Genomic DNA, 13,436 nt, shown 5'->3' with positions numbered 1-13,436 from the left:
GTTAGAGGTATAATTGATTATGCAAAATGCTAATGGATAAAGTGGTTCTAAAGGCAGAAGGTTTTTTATCTTAATGCAATGCATTAAGATAAAAAACCTTCTGTGTGCAGCAGCCCTCCTCAGAACCCCCTAATACTTACCTGAGCCCCATCTCGATCCAGCACGAGAGCACGAGAGCCTCGGCTGTCCGGGGACTCTCCCTCCTCATTGGCTGAGACATCAGTGGGCACCATTAGCTCCCGCTGCTGTCAATCAAAGTCAGTGAGCCAATGAGGAGAGAGAGGAAGCAGGGCTGAGCTTCGGCTCCATGTCTGAATGGACACACAGAGCAGCGGCTCGGCAGCGAGCCTACTCAGGTGCCCCCATAGCAAGCTGCTTGCTGTGGGGACACTCAGCAGGAGGGAGGGGCCAGGAGTGCCTGTAAGGGACCCGAAAAGAGGTGGATCGGGGCTGCACTGAGCAGGTAAGTATAACATGTTTGTTATTTTTAAACAAAGAAAAAAAAAACAAGACTTTAATATCACTGTAAGTATGACTTGTAGGGAGTGAAGGATTGTGGCGGAGATGTGTTAAATGCTCATTTTTAATTTTTAATTGTAAATGTTCAGATAGGGGAGGGTTTAATTTTTAGGGGGTGCTTTGGTATTGAAGATATTTTTTTTTATTTTTTCCCTGGAGAAGGGGGGCTACAAACTTTTCACTCTGCCAATGCTAAATGTATCAAGAGAAGAGGGCAGTTACAATCTTAAAATATATTTACTTATCTGTTGGAGTTGTGCCCATAAAGTTCATGAACTATGGTTCAAACCCCTTTGTGATTTAAATATGAATTGATTTTGGGACGTGGCACTGGTGTATCGGTAGAGTTAATGGGCATCCATTGTGCCTCCCAATGGTTCCTCATTCGACTCATCCTTAATTTGTAGAATATTAAAATAATCAGTATTTACAACCGATCACCCAAAAAATGTATTGGTCACATTGAAAATGAGGCAAAGATAAGTTTCCTCAGAGCACAGCTTAACCATGGTTCTGAAGATAAGAAGGTGTTTGTCTTCCTGTTTGAACTAGAGATACATATTTTTATCAGGGATGGAAGCCAACAGCTGTCATTTACATGAGGTATTTTTATGGACGGCTTTTAGGATAATAAATGTATGCAATCAACAAGGATAGAGAAGTATGGTAACCAGTTAATCTATTTGAAATTTGATTAAGACCTTCAGTTACTGTAGTGCTGATTACCAGTTATTCAGAACAGTCATAGGTGCTGTGATGTGCTGTGAGGTTAGATATAAACATAGAAGAGTGGTTGCAGAAAAAATAAAGACCTAGTGGTCCACACGAGTCTGCCACATTTATGTATATATATATGTATATTCACTACTGTGCAAAAGTTTTAGGATTGTGTGAAATAAAGCTGTAAATTAGGATAAGGAAGGCTTTCAGAAATAGAAGTGTTAATAGTTTATTTTTTATCATTTAACAAAAAGGAATGGAAGAGAAATCCAAATCAAATCAATATGTGTGTGACCACCCTTTGTCTTCAAAACAGAATAAATTGTTCTAGGTACACTTGCACACAGTTTTTGAAGGAACTTGGCAAGTAGATTGTTCCAAACATCTTGGAGAACTAACCACAGATCTTCTGTAGATGTAGGCTGCCTCAAATCCTTCTGTCTCTTCATGTAATCCCAGACAGATTGATGATGTTGAGATCAGGGCTCTGTGGGGTTCAAAAAATCACTTCAAGGACTCCTCGCTCTTCTTTACACTTAAGATAGTTCTTAATAACATTGGCTGTATGTTTGGAGTCATTGTTATGGTGCAGAATAAATTTAGGGTCAATCACATGCCTTCCTGATGGTATGGCATGATGGATAAGTATCTGCCTGCATTTCTCTGCATTGAGGACACCATTGATCCTGACCAAATCTCCAAATCTATTTGCAGAAATGCAGCTCTAAACTCGCAAAGAACCTCCACCATGCTTCACTGTTGACTGCAAATACTAATTATTATACCGCTCTTCAGCCATTCAGCAAACAAACTGTTTCCTGCTACAGCCAAATATTTCAAATTATGACTCATCAGTCCAGAGCACCTGCTGCAATTTTTTCTGTACCCCAGTTTCTATGTTTTTTATACATAGTTGAGTCGGTTAGCCTTGTTTCCACGTTGGAGGTATGACTTCTTGACCACAATTCTTCCAGCAAGACAATTTCTGTCCAGACTTCTCCACACATTAGACGGGTGTACCTGGGTCCTGCTGGTTTCCATCAGTTCTGTGCTGATGGCACTGCTGGACATCTTCTGATGTTGAAGTAAAGTTAGCATGATGTGTCTTTTATCTGCTGTATTAAGTTTTCTTGGCTGACACTGCGACAGCAGGGTTGCCTGTTTCTCTGTGCCTCTTTGGCAGCTGATTTTGTTTCAGTTGATGACTGTGCTGCAACCTACGTATGAAATTGATGATTATCTCCTTCCCGTCGAGCGTACGCACATATTCAGCCTCAGCTTTAAAGGGTTATACTGGGCTGTTATGTCGGAGGAGCGAGAGGGGACGCCCCCCCTCCCGCCGCCTTCTGCCGCTCTTCCCAGGCCTCCCATCCCACCGGGAGACCCGAGACATGATTCGCCACTTCCGCCGGCTATAGTAAGACAGAAACAAAGCCGGAAATGGCTTTGTTCCAGTCTACTTTCTGTAAACACGGAAGCGATGTCATGACGTCACTTCCGGTTTACTCGGCTGCCAATGGCGCCGTATTTAAAAAAAATTACAGTATTCAGAATCATCATTTTTGGCAATCTGAATACTTTGAAGTGCATAGTAAGGATTTGGGGTCGATCCCTCCATAACCCCAAATCCCTCCATAAAGAGTACCTGTCACCACCTATTGCTGTCACAAGGGATGTTTACATTCTTTGTGACAGCAATAAAAGGGATCAGATTTTTTTTTTAAAGTAACAATGTAAAAATAAATAAATAAGAAAAAAAAATTAAATTTTTAAAGTGCCTCCGTCCCCTCCAGCTCGCGCAGCAAAGAAAACGCACACGTAAATCATGCCCACATATGTAAACAGTGTTCAAATCACACATGTGAGGTATTTCCGCGATCATCAGAGTGAGAGCAATAGAGCAATAATTCTAGCACTAGACCTCCCCTGTAACTCTAACCTGGTAACAGTTTGTTTTTTTTTAAATCGCTGCCTATGGAGATTTTTATGTACCGTAGTTTGTCGCCATTCCATGAGTGTGCGCAATTTCAAAATGTGACATGTTGGGTATCTATTTACTCAACGTAACATCCTGTTTCACATTATACAAAAAAATTGGGCTAACTTTACTGTTTAGTTTTTTTTAATTCACAAAAGTGCCTTTTTTCCTAAAAAATTGCATTTGAAAGACTGCTGCGCAAATACAGTGTGATATAAAATATTGCAAAAATCGCCATTTTATTCTCTAGATTCTCTGCTAAAAATATATATAATGTTTGGGGGTTCTAAGTAATTTTCTAGCAAAAAATACGGATTTTAACTTGCAAGCAACAAATGTCAGAAATTTACTTAGTCATGAAAGGGACACCTGCTTGGTATAATTGGTTAATCTACACCTGACTCTAATCCTACAAAATCCCCAACATAGTACAAGTGTACAGTGTGCAAGGGTAAGAATTGATGCTGGTTTGATGCCAAAGGGTAGTCACACCAAATATTGATTTTTTTACGATTTTTTCTTCTGTTCACCACTCACTTTGCATTTTGTAAACTGATACAATTAAATAATTAAAATATATATTTTTGAAAGCATTCTTACTTTACATCAGTTCTTCACACCTGCCTAGAACTTTTGAACAGTAGTGTATCAACTACTCTTTTGGCAAATAATACTTTCTAAGATAAGTTTTGAACTAGTTTGAGGTCATGTTCTTAAACCTTAGATAGATAGAGGAGCCTGCAACTGTAAATATGAAAAAAGGGCCCCTAAAAGAATGGATGAAAAGCTCTATACACTCACATTAGTAATTTAATAAATTACTGTGAGCCTTAGTATACTTAAATAGCAGGGTCACACACGTGAAAAAAACTACAAATAATGCCAGCTTGTAAATACTAAAACTATTCTAAAGTCATAAAGTCTATTCGATTTGCTTAAATCCTAATTGTTTGTAATCCAGTGCAGCAAGAATCCAGAGAGCATCTAAGAAAGTCATCCTGAAGACTGTGCTATGTAACTCTCTATGTAAATGTCTCTCCCACTGCTTCCTGTATCATAAGTTACATTCAGTCCTCAAGAAAAGTTCCAGTCTAATTAATATTTATAAGAAAATATTTAGCACTAACATTTTTTTTTAAAAAAAGGCTTTTTGAATGTGAGAGGCAAAGTAAAACTTGCAGTGGGTGTATTTTTGAATAACTCTATTGCATCAAAAGCATGCTTTCTTAGATCACGCTCTCAGGAACAAGAGGGACTGGGCTTTGTGCAGTACAGTTATCCATGGTCGGGTTGGCCTTAAGATACATGCAGGCCCCAAATTTTTTAGTGGACACAGCTGCAAACATTAAGACTCTCGACCAGTATATTTACAGGATCAGAAAGAGGTAGTTTGGGAGACTGGGTTGATGGTGACCATAGGAATTTGCAATGCAGACAGCTCTGGAACAAGTTAAATGCAAGGATGAAGTTTTAAGAGACTGCACATTGCAAAAAGGATTTGCTTTCTTTATTTAAATAACAGATTTTCATGTTCAGCTGGAGTATGTCTTTAAATATTGTTATTGGGGTGAAATGCTTCTGATGTATTACAACACCATGGAGACCAATAACATTAAAGTGTTTTTTTATGCATCATACAAATTCTTTACAAATAAAGTTTGTATTCACCACCAGTTACATGCCCACAATAGGCCTTGTTATATATCCAACAATAATATATGTACTAATTATCTGATTTGTTTGCAGTTCTCAATGCTCAGGATGGCAAAGGAGGTACACCACTCCACTGGGCTATATTTAAAAACCAGGTGGACAGTGTCAGAATTCTTTTAAGCAGAGGAGCTAACCCGAACTTGCTGAACTTTTATAGGCTGGCTCCAATTCATCTGGCCATTCAATTGCATCATAACTGTATAGTGGAGGTAAGAAATACCGCAAGACTGCAAACAAGAAGCTACTGTTATGTTTAGTATCTGACAACTGCATTGAGCACCACAATCCATCATGATGCATATACAATAGAATGGTATAACCTCTCTTAGAATAATCAGCATTTGCATGGTATAAACCAAAGACCTGTATGTTCAATGTACAAGGGCCAAAAGTGGGCCTAACTTTGTTATTAACTTACACAGGTCCTTCAAATTTTACATGCTGGTAAAGTAGCTCCTCTATAGTAACTCTTCTTCTTTTTCATTGCAGGTAAATAAACAATTTCAAGTAGAAGCAATGTGCCATGAATGAGTTCTTGACAGAGGAGAAGTGCAGGCTGTTTAACATCCAGGCTACAGAACGTTTACATAGATGGCTCCACTGACAAGAGCATTGTCTTATCATTAGTGACTCTTCTCAATGATGCTATCTATGTAAACATTCTTTAGTAATCTGCGGATTTAGAACAGCACACACTCCTCCTTTGTCAAGAACACAGTGACTCATTTAATAACAAACTTTTGTCCACTTGCATTACTTTTGGTACAGCCATCAATATTATCAAGCAATGTTGAATCCCTACGTGTGTGTACTACTACTCCAAAAACCCAAAAGTCATATATGAATGCACTTCAAATCAAAACCCCACTCATCAAAAAGAAAGATCTCATTTGTACAAAGCAGGTAAAACTGCATTTAAAAGAGAGTAGAGTGAAAATAAAAATTAAATGCATAACACTCAGGATTGTACCTTCCACCTAAAGGAATGGCACAACTTACCCATAGAGAGTAACCTATTTATTACAAGGTGGTCAGAACGCTTCTTTGTAGCAAGTGTTTTTTCTACTCCTGAGTTTTACAATAACATCTTGATATCCCCTGTACACCGGCATCTTCTTCTCAATAAAATAGTTTCTGTTCCAACAGGTGATTTGGAAGTATTTCTCACCTTGGCAAATTTTAGTGATCAGCTGTTTTTTTTTTTTTTTTTAGTTTTTTTTTTAGTTTTGTTTTGTTTTTTGTGTGAAGTTCTGATTTAAAGGAATTGCATAAAAAATGTGCTGCTTGATAATATCCTAACTTCTGTTAAAAGTATGCATTTTTGACACTGGCTGCTTCTTAATTGGATTTTCCCTGTGTATATCTACATGCTAATTTAAGACCTGTATGTGATCACTGAGGAGATTTTTCCATTGTCAATGTATTACGTGTAAACTGCATGAAGACAACCTTTCTGCCTATTATTTAAAGTGACTACCTGGCTATGAATTTTGGAAAGGAAATATAGGCCTGGCAAGGCAAAATAAAATTTCAGTAAACACAGTCTTCTATTTGCTTTTTTAAATTAACATATTGCTCTTTTACATAATTCTGCAGGGTGAATTAGCTTTGTTCGAATATAGCTTTTTTGTATTTTATAGGAAATGTATAGATGTATTTCTGAGTAGGGAAAGGCCTTTGGGAGCATTCAATTGGAATACACTTCCTCCCACTTCCTTTTTTTTATGTACGTCTACTTCTAAACAAAAAGAGCATAAGTCAAAGGTTGTACAATGCAATATAATATACACAATGGATTGAAATAATAAACAAACAGATATCGCGCTGGCAGATACAAAAATAAGCAACCGGCTAGAAGAAAATCAGAACAAATTGTAAACCAATAATAAATGCACAGATCTTTTCTGCGCTAAAAATTATTACAATATATAATCGTGAAAATATTGAAAAAGTGAACCAAAATTAACTTATGTGATAACTCCCAAAATAAGTCCAATATGATGAAGACTAAATATAATATATGAAAATCAAATAAAAAAAGTGCCAAAGTCCCAGTTTCATCCAAAATGGTGAAGAAATCAGGTGTATGGTGAAAATTCCAGTATGAAGTATGAATTACCCAGGTGTACCACCACCATAAGACAAAATACACTCTTACCAGAGCATGTGGACCTTTAATTAAAAAGAGTCAAATAGGCTGTATTAACCAATGCATCCCCTAATGGGAACCTTTCTTTCCTGCTCGCTGTCAATGGTCACTCCAGTCTCACAAGTAACCATATAAGGTATTCCATCATAGCATATAAAAGAACAAAAACGGAGAGACCCGCATAGTGTAAAACTGTAAATAAATGTATTAAAATGAAACAGAGTTAGCTACTTACAAGATAAATGTCATAAACAAGCATTTGAATAAAAAAATACAGGTCCTGGGCTCGAATCCGACGGAGCTTACGCTTGTGACATCATCACGCACACCTGAACCAGTACATTGACAGATTTGATCCCAAGACAGGTATCACCTGGGTGATTCATACTTCAGACTGGATGTCATGGTTATGCAGCAATGTGTGTCTGTCAGCTTACCTCTCTCCATGTGTTCCTTTAGAGGCCAGCCACTCTCACCTGACTGCATATATAATCTTCCCTCAGCATAGCTCCACCTCAGCCTCTAATTAGGAACACTATATTAACCTGTGCATTGCAAACCAACCTTGCTGATCAACCATTGTGTGTTTGGCTTCCTGTTTCCTGCTTGCCGTGTGCTCTACGTTTGTCTCTGTTACCTAACTTGGCGTGTGCTTGACTATTCCTGTTTGCTCGTGACCCTGACCTTTTGGCGTGTCCCCGACTATCCCTGTTTGTCTGTGACCCTGAATCTTTGGCATGTACTTTGTTGTCCTTGTCTGCTAGTTGCACCGACCTTGGCGTATCCCCTTACTATCCTTGTTGTTCCAGCCTGTTGCTTCCTTCCTCTATCTCCTGTAGTCTACTGTGAGTGTGAGCTGTGAGACCCTTGGGGCCGAGACCTGGAGCCAGACTGCAGCGCAGTCCATCCTCACCACTAGAGGCTCTGGTGAACACCTGCTGGCTCTTAGACTTCGTGCCCTGGGGAACCTATGCTCCAGCTCCCACTGGGATCTGTGTTAGTGATCTAGTAGACCTGCTTCCTGAACCTCCCAAGGTTCAATCCGCAGCAGTCAGTCCTAGGGTCCACTACCTTAGCGGTGCACTCCTGACTCCTACGGAGTGCATCTGTCACCTGCTCTCAGGTGACCTGACACTGGAATTTACAGCATACACCTAATCTCTTCACCACTTTGGATGAAACTGGGACTTTGGCACTATTTGCATTTGATTTTCCTATATTATATTTAGTCTTCACCATATTATTTAATGATGCTGTTAGCCACGGGGGTGTATAAACATATATTTTCAAAGGGAGTGTCATGAGTCTGCAGTAATGTTCATGTCTGTCTGCTTACCTCTCTGTTGTGTTCAGCTTAGAGACCGACCCTGTTCACCTGTCTGTTTAAGTAATCTTCCACCCCAGCCTTCGACTGGGAACACTATATTAACCTGTGCACTGCAGCCAAGCCTCGCTGATCAATATTGTGTGTTTGGCTTCCTGTGTGCTTCTTGCTGTGTGCTCTACGTCTGATCCTGTTTACCATCCTTGGCTTGTTCTTGACTATCCTTGTCTGCTTCATACCCTGACCTTTGGCGTGTTTTTTGACTACCCCTGCCTGCTCGTTGCCCCAACTTTTTGGCTTATCCCCGACTATCCCTTGTTGTCCCGGTCTGCTGCTTCCTTTCTATCCTCCAGTAGTAAAAATGTTTATAGGAGATGAATGTGTGAAACTGCCAACATCCTAAATACAGAAAAAGGAAGTGCAATAGGAGCAGCTCCCTTGGACTTTTGAGTCAAAAAATGGGAGTAGAAAAGTAGATAAAAGGCAGCGTAGTGCTACTTTTATTAAGTACACAGCATAATTAAATATATTAACATAACCATAGACAGTAATGTTAAAATATACAATGTATACCAATGAACCAAGTAATACATATATATATGTCAAACTCAAGGTGAATAATCCAGGTACTGCTAGAGTCAAACTGAGGTCAGTCCGTAAAGATTTATAGCATGTATCCCAACATGTTTCGGAATTTATTGGTACATATTTTCCTTCATCAGAGGAGATTTACATTTGGGTGACTTTATCTTTATCTGAAATATAGATATAGTTACATAATAATCACATTCTAAACACTTTCTATCCTCCAGTAGCCTACCGTGAGCGTGAGCTGGGAGACCCTGGGGGGCGCGACCTGGAGCCAGTTGCAGCGAAGTCCATCCCCACCACTAGGGGCTCTGGTGAACACCTGCTGGCTCTTAGACTCCACGCCCTGGGGAATCTCATGCTCTAGCTCCCAGTGGGATCCGTGTTGGTGCTCCAGAGGACCTGCTTTCCTGAACCACTCAGAGGTCCATCCACGGCAGTCAGCTGTAAGTTCCACTACCTTAGCCATGCACTCCTGACCCCCAACGGCGTGCATCTGTCACCTGGACTCAGATGTCCAGACAGGGAGTAAGGGTTTGAAGCAAAGATGAGGACTTAATTATTTGTGTTACAACATTTTTAATCTGAAAGCCTCACTTCATTCAATAGGCTTAATGAACATTTATTATCGCTTAAGTAAATCACCTGCACTGCGTGTACTTTAGCTAAAGTCTAAATCAGACTATATGGTTAATGCATAGCATGCTCTATACACTACATTCTTAGCACTTTATAAATGCTCAAATGTATCTGTGCACAACGTTGGAATAGTTCCCCTGTTAAAATTGATTAGGAATTAAGTTCAGGAGTCTGGTAAATGGGATAGCACATAATACAATTATCAAGACAGTAAAAATTGGGCTTTAGTTTGACAAATAATGAAAGTTTATTTTTTCCTTGTAATTCACATCTGGTGTTTTAATGTTTAATTGATGCATCCTTCCCTTGTCTAATGCATTTAGTAGCAAATAGCAGGGGCTATGCTTTGTAATCATAAGTATCCCATCAGGCATTTTACTCTGCTATATGTCAGATGGATTACTGTTACATCCATTATTGAACTTATAGCCCATAATAACTTGAAGAGAACCAGTCATTATAGAATATTTGTAATAACCTGAAGATTCACTGTTGCTATAACACTTCCATAGTTACATAGTTACATAGTTAGTCAGGTTGAAAAAAGACACCGGTCCATCCAGTTCAACCATAAAAAAAAAAAAAAAAAAAAAAACAAATTGCCCTTTCAGAGCAGAAGTGTCAGACTGTTGCACCATCTCTTGTCTCAGCTTAGTACTGATAACAGATACAAGAAATCTGGTATATGGAAAAGGATTGTGTGAATTAAACCAAATTTTGTATTTAACACTACTGATGTGGTTGAACCCACATTTTTTTAAATCCAAGATTCAACAATTTAGCAGACTTATTTTAAAATTGCATTGATTTGCCAAAAGGGTTACAAATTTCAGTTGTCACTTGTGGCCCCTTTCAGAGTTGATAAATAAGCTACTGTCACCCAAATGACATTAAATCCCTCACAGCCCTCCAGTAATTGGCCTTGTGTGTGTTTTTCATGTAGTTTGTTGTTATTTGAGGGTTTTTTTTGTCAACAGTTGTGAGAAACGTCTGAAAATAGCACCTTGAAAAATATAAACAGATGTTTTGTTGGTGTACTTTACTGTTATGTTTAATATATAACAGTAAGATACACCAAAAAAAACAAAAACAATAAAAAGCAAAAAAATATCTGTACTGTGTCTACTTGAATTGAAATCTTAGTACTATTTGACACAACTTGAATATTTTGTAACATACTTCTAATACTAATATATAAAGAATACTACTAATATATACAGTATATATACATATATATATATATATATATATATATATATATATATATATATATATATATATACACACAGTGGGGACAACCCCTAATTTTTCACTCTTTGTTATATTGCAGCCATTTGCTAAAATCATTTAAGTTCATTTTTTCCCCATTAATGTACACACAGCACCCCATATTGACAGAAAACACAGAATTGCTGACATTTTTGCAGATTTATTAAAAAAGAAAAACTGAAATATCACATGGTTCTAAGTAATCAGACCCTTTGCTGTGACACTCATATATTTAACTCAGGTGCTGTCCATTTCTTCTGATCATCCTTGAGATGGTTCTACACCTTCATTTGAGTCCAGCTGTGTTTAATTATACTGATTGGACTTGATTAGGAAAGCCATACACCTGTCTATATAAGACCTTACAGCTCACAGTGCATGTCAGAGCAAATGAGAATCATGAGGTCAAAGGAACTGCCTGAAGAGCTCAGAGGCAGAATTGTGGCAAGGCACAGATCTGGCCAAGGTTACAAAAAAATTTCTGCTGCACTTAAGGTTCCTAAGAGCACATTGGCCTCCATAATCCTTAAATGGAAGACGTTAAATATATGAGTGTCACAGCAAAGGGTCTGAATACTCAGGACCATGTGATATTTCAGTTTTTCTTTTTTAATAAATCTGCAAAAATGTCAAAAATTCTGTGTTTTTCTGTCAATATGGGGTGCTGTGTGTACATTAACCGCTTCAGCCCCGGAAGATTTTACCCCCCTACCTGACCAGAGCGTTTTTTGCGATTTGGCACTGCGTCGCTTTAACTGACAATTGCACGGCCGTGCGACGTGGCTCCCAAACAAAATTGATGTCCTTTTTTTCCCACAAATAGAGCTTTCTTTTGGTGGTATTTGATTGCCTCTACTATTTTTATTTTTTGCACTATAAACAAAATAAGAGCGACAATTTTGAAAAAAAACGCATTATTTTTTACATTTTGCTATAATAAATTTTCCCCAAAAATATATAAAAAAACATTTTTTTTCCTCAGTTTAGGCTGATCGTATTCTTATACATATTTTTGGTAAAAAAAAAATCGCAATAAGCGTTTATTGATTGGTATGCACAAAAGTTATAGCGTTTACTAAATAGGGGATAGTTTTATGGCATTTTTAGTAATAATTTTTTGTTTTACTAGTAATGGCGGCGATCAGCAATTTTTATTGTGACTGCGACGTTATGGCGGACATGTCGGACATTTTTGACACATTTTTGGGACCATTGTCATTTATACAGCGATCAGTGCGATTAAAAATGCATTGATTACTGTGTAAATGACACTGGCAGTGAAAGGGTTAACCACTAGGGGGCGGGGAGGGGTTAAGTATGTCCTAGGGGAGTGATTACTAACTGTAGGGGGATGGGCTAGCAGTGTCATTACTCTGATCACAGCTCCCGATGACAGGGAGCTGTGATCAGTGACACTTGTCACTAGGCAGAACGGGGAGATGCTGTTTACATCAGCATCTCCCCATTCGTCCTCTCCGTGAGGCGATCGCGGGTATCCCCGCGGCGATCGAGTCCGCGGGACCCGCGACCCGACTCACGGAGCTCCCGGCCGGCGCGCGCACACAATGGCACGGCGGGGAATTCAAATGGACGTACAGGTACGCCCATTTGCCCAGCCGTGCCATTCTGCCGACGTACATCGGCGTGCGCCGGTCGGGAACCAGTTAATGAGGAAAAAAAATTAACTTAAATGATTTTAGCAAATGGCTGCAATATAACAAAGAGTGAAAAATTTAAGGGGGTCTGAATACTTTTCGTCCCCACTGTGTTATATATATATATATATATATATATATATACTGTATATATTAGTAGTATTCATTTATATATTGGTATTAGAAGTATGTTACAAAATATTCAAGTTGTGTATATATATATATATATATATATATATATATATATATATATATATGTGTGTGTGTGTGTGTGTGTAGTGTATATATAATATATATACTAATACTAACAGATCCAAAATTGTTAAATTGTTATAAATTAAAACCGTTATTGTTTTATTGTTATTATATGTACTGTATATTGTATTATTTGCATGTTTTACTGCAAACTATTTTTTTTTTCTTAGGAATTACTGAATCATAGCACTACAGATGTTAATCTGCAAGGTGACCTTGGGAACTCACCAGTTATGACTGCTTGCTATAAGGACAATTCAGAGGCCCTCATAATGCTGGTAAGTGTATACGGCACATAACAGTCTACATGTGTCTGTCACTGGAATACTGATCCCTAAGCACAGGATAGAATTCTAAGTCAATGTGTTTCTTTCAGGTGCAAAAAATGCAATTACATTGAAATGCAGACACTTTAAAGCAGTAGTAAACGCTTCAGCCCTTTTTTAAAATGGGTTCTTGCAGTGTTGTGCTCTAATGTGCTAGTATGCAGACTTACCTTTAAAATGGAGCCCTCCAGCACTGAGGTGTCACTGCTACCAGCACTCCCATTGTCGCCCATTGTTCCTTCGAATGGCCAAGCTGCAATTTCATCACTCCTAGGCATGGGCACACCACTCTTTGCATTCA

The 13,436-nt window shown here is 38.5% G+C and overlaps 1 protein-coding gene across 4 annotated transcripts in view; it reads left to right on the top strand.

The window, feature by feature from the left end:
• TRPA1 (transient receptor potential cation channel subfamily A member 1) overlaps window positions 1-13,436 on the top strand; it is a 321,861-nt gene that overhangs the window by 78,955 nt on the left and 229,470 nt on the right. For all 4 annotated transcript variants that reach the window (XM_073631793.1, XM_073631794.1, XM_073631792.1 and 1 more), the window contains 2 exons: window positions 4,964-5,139; window positions 12,980-13,087. In XM_073631793.1, coding sequence (XP_073487894.1) covers window positions 4,964-5,139; window positions 12,980-13,087 — 284 coding nt within the window. The remainder of the gene's footprint in view (window positions 1-4,963; window positions 5,140-12,979; window positions 13,088-13,436) is intronic.

This window comes from Aquarana catesbeiana, linkage group LG05, assembly GCF_042186555.1.
Source record: "Aquarana catesbeiana isolate 2022-GZ linkage group LG05, ASM4218655v1, whole genome shotgun sequence".
NCBI classification, from domain to species: Eukaryota; Metazoa; Chordata; class Amphibia; order Anura; family Ranidae; genus Aquarana; species Aquarana catesbeiana.
The sequence above is the reverse complement of the archived record's forward strand: the minus strand, read 5'-3'. Positions and strand labels throughout refer to the sequence as shown.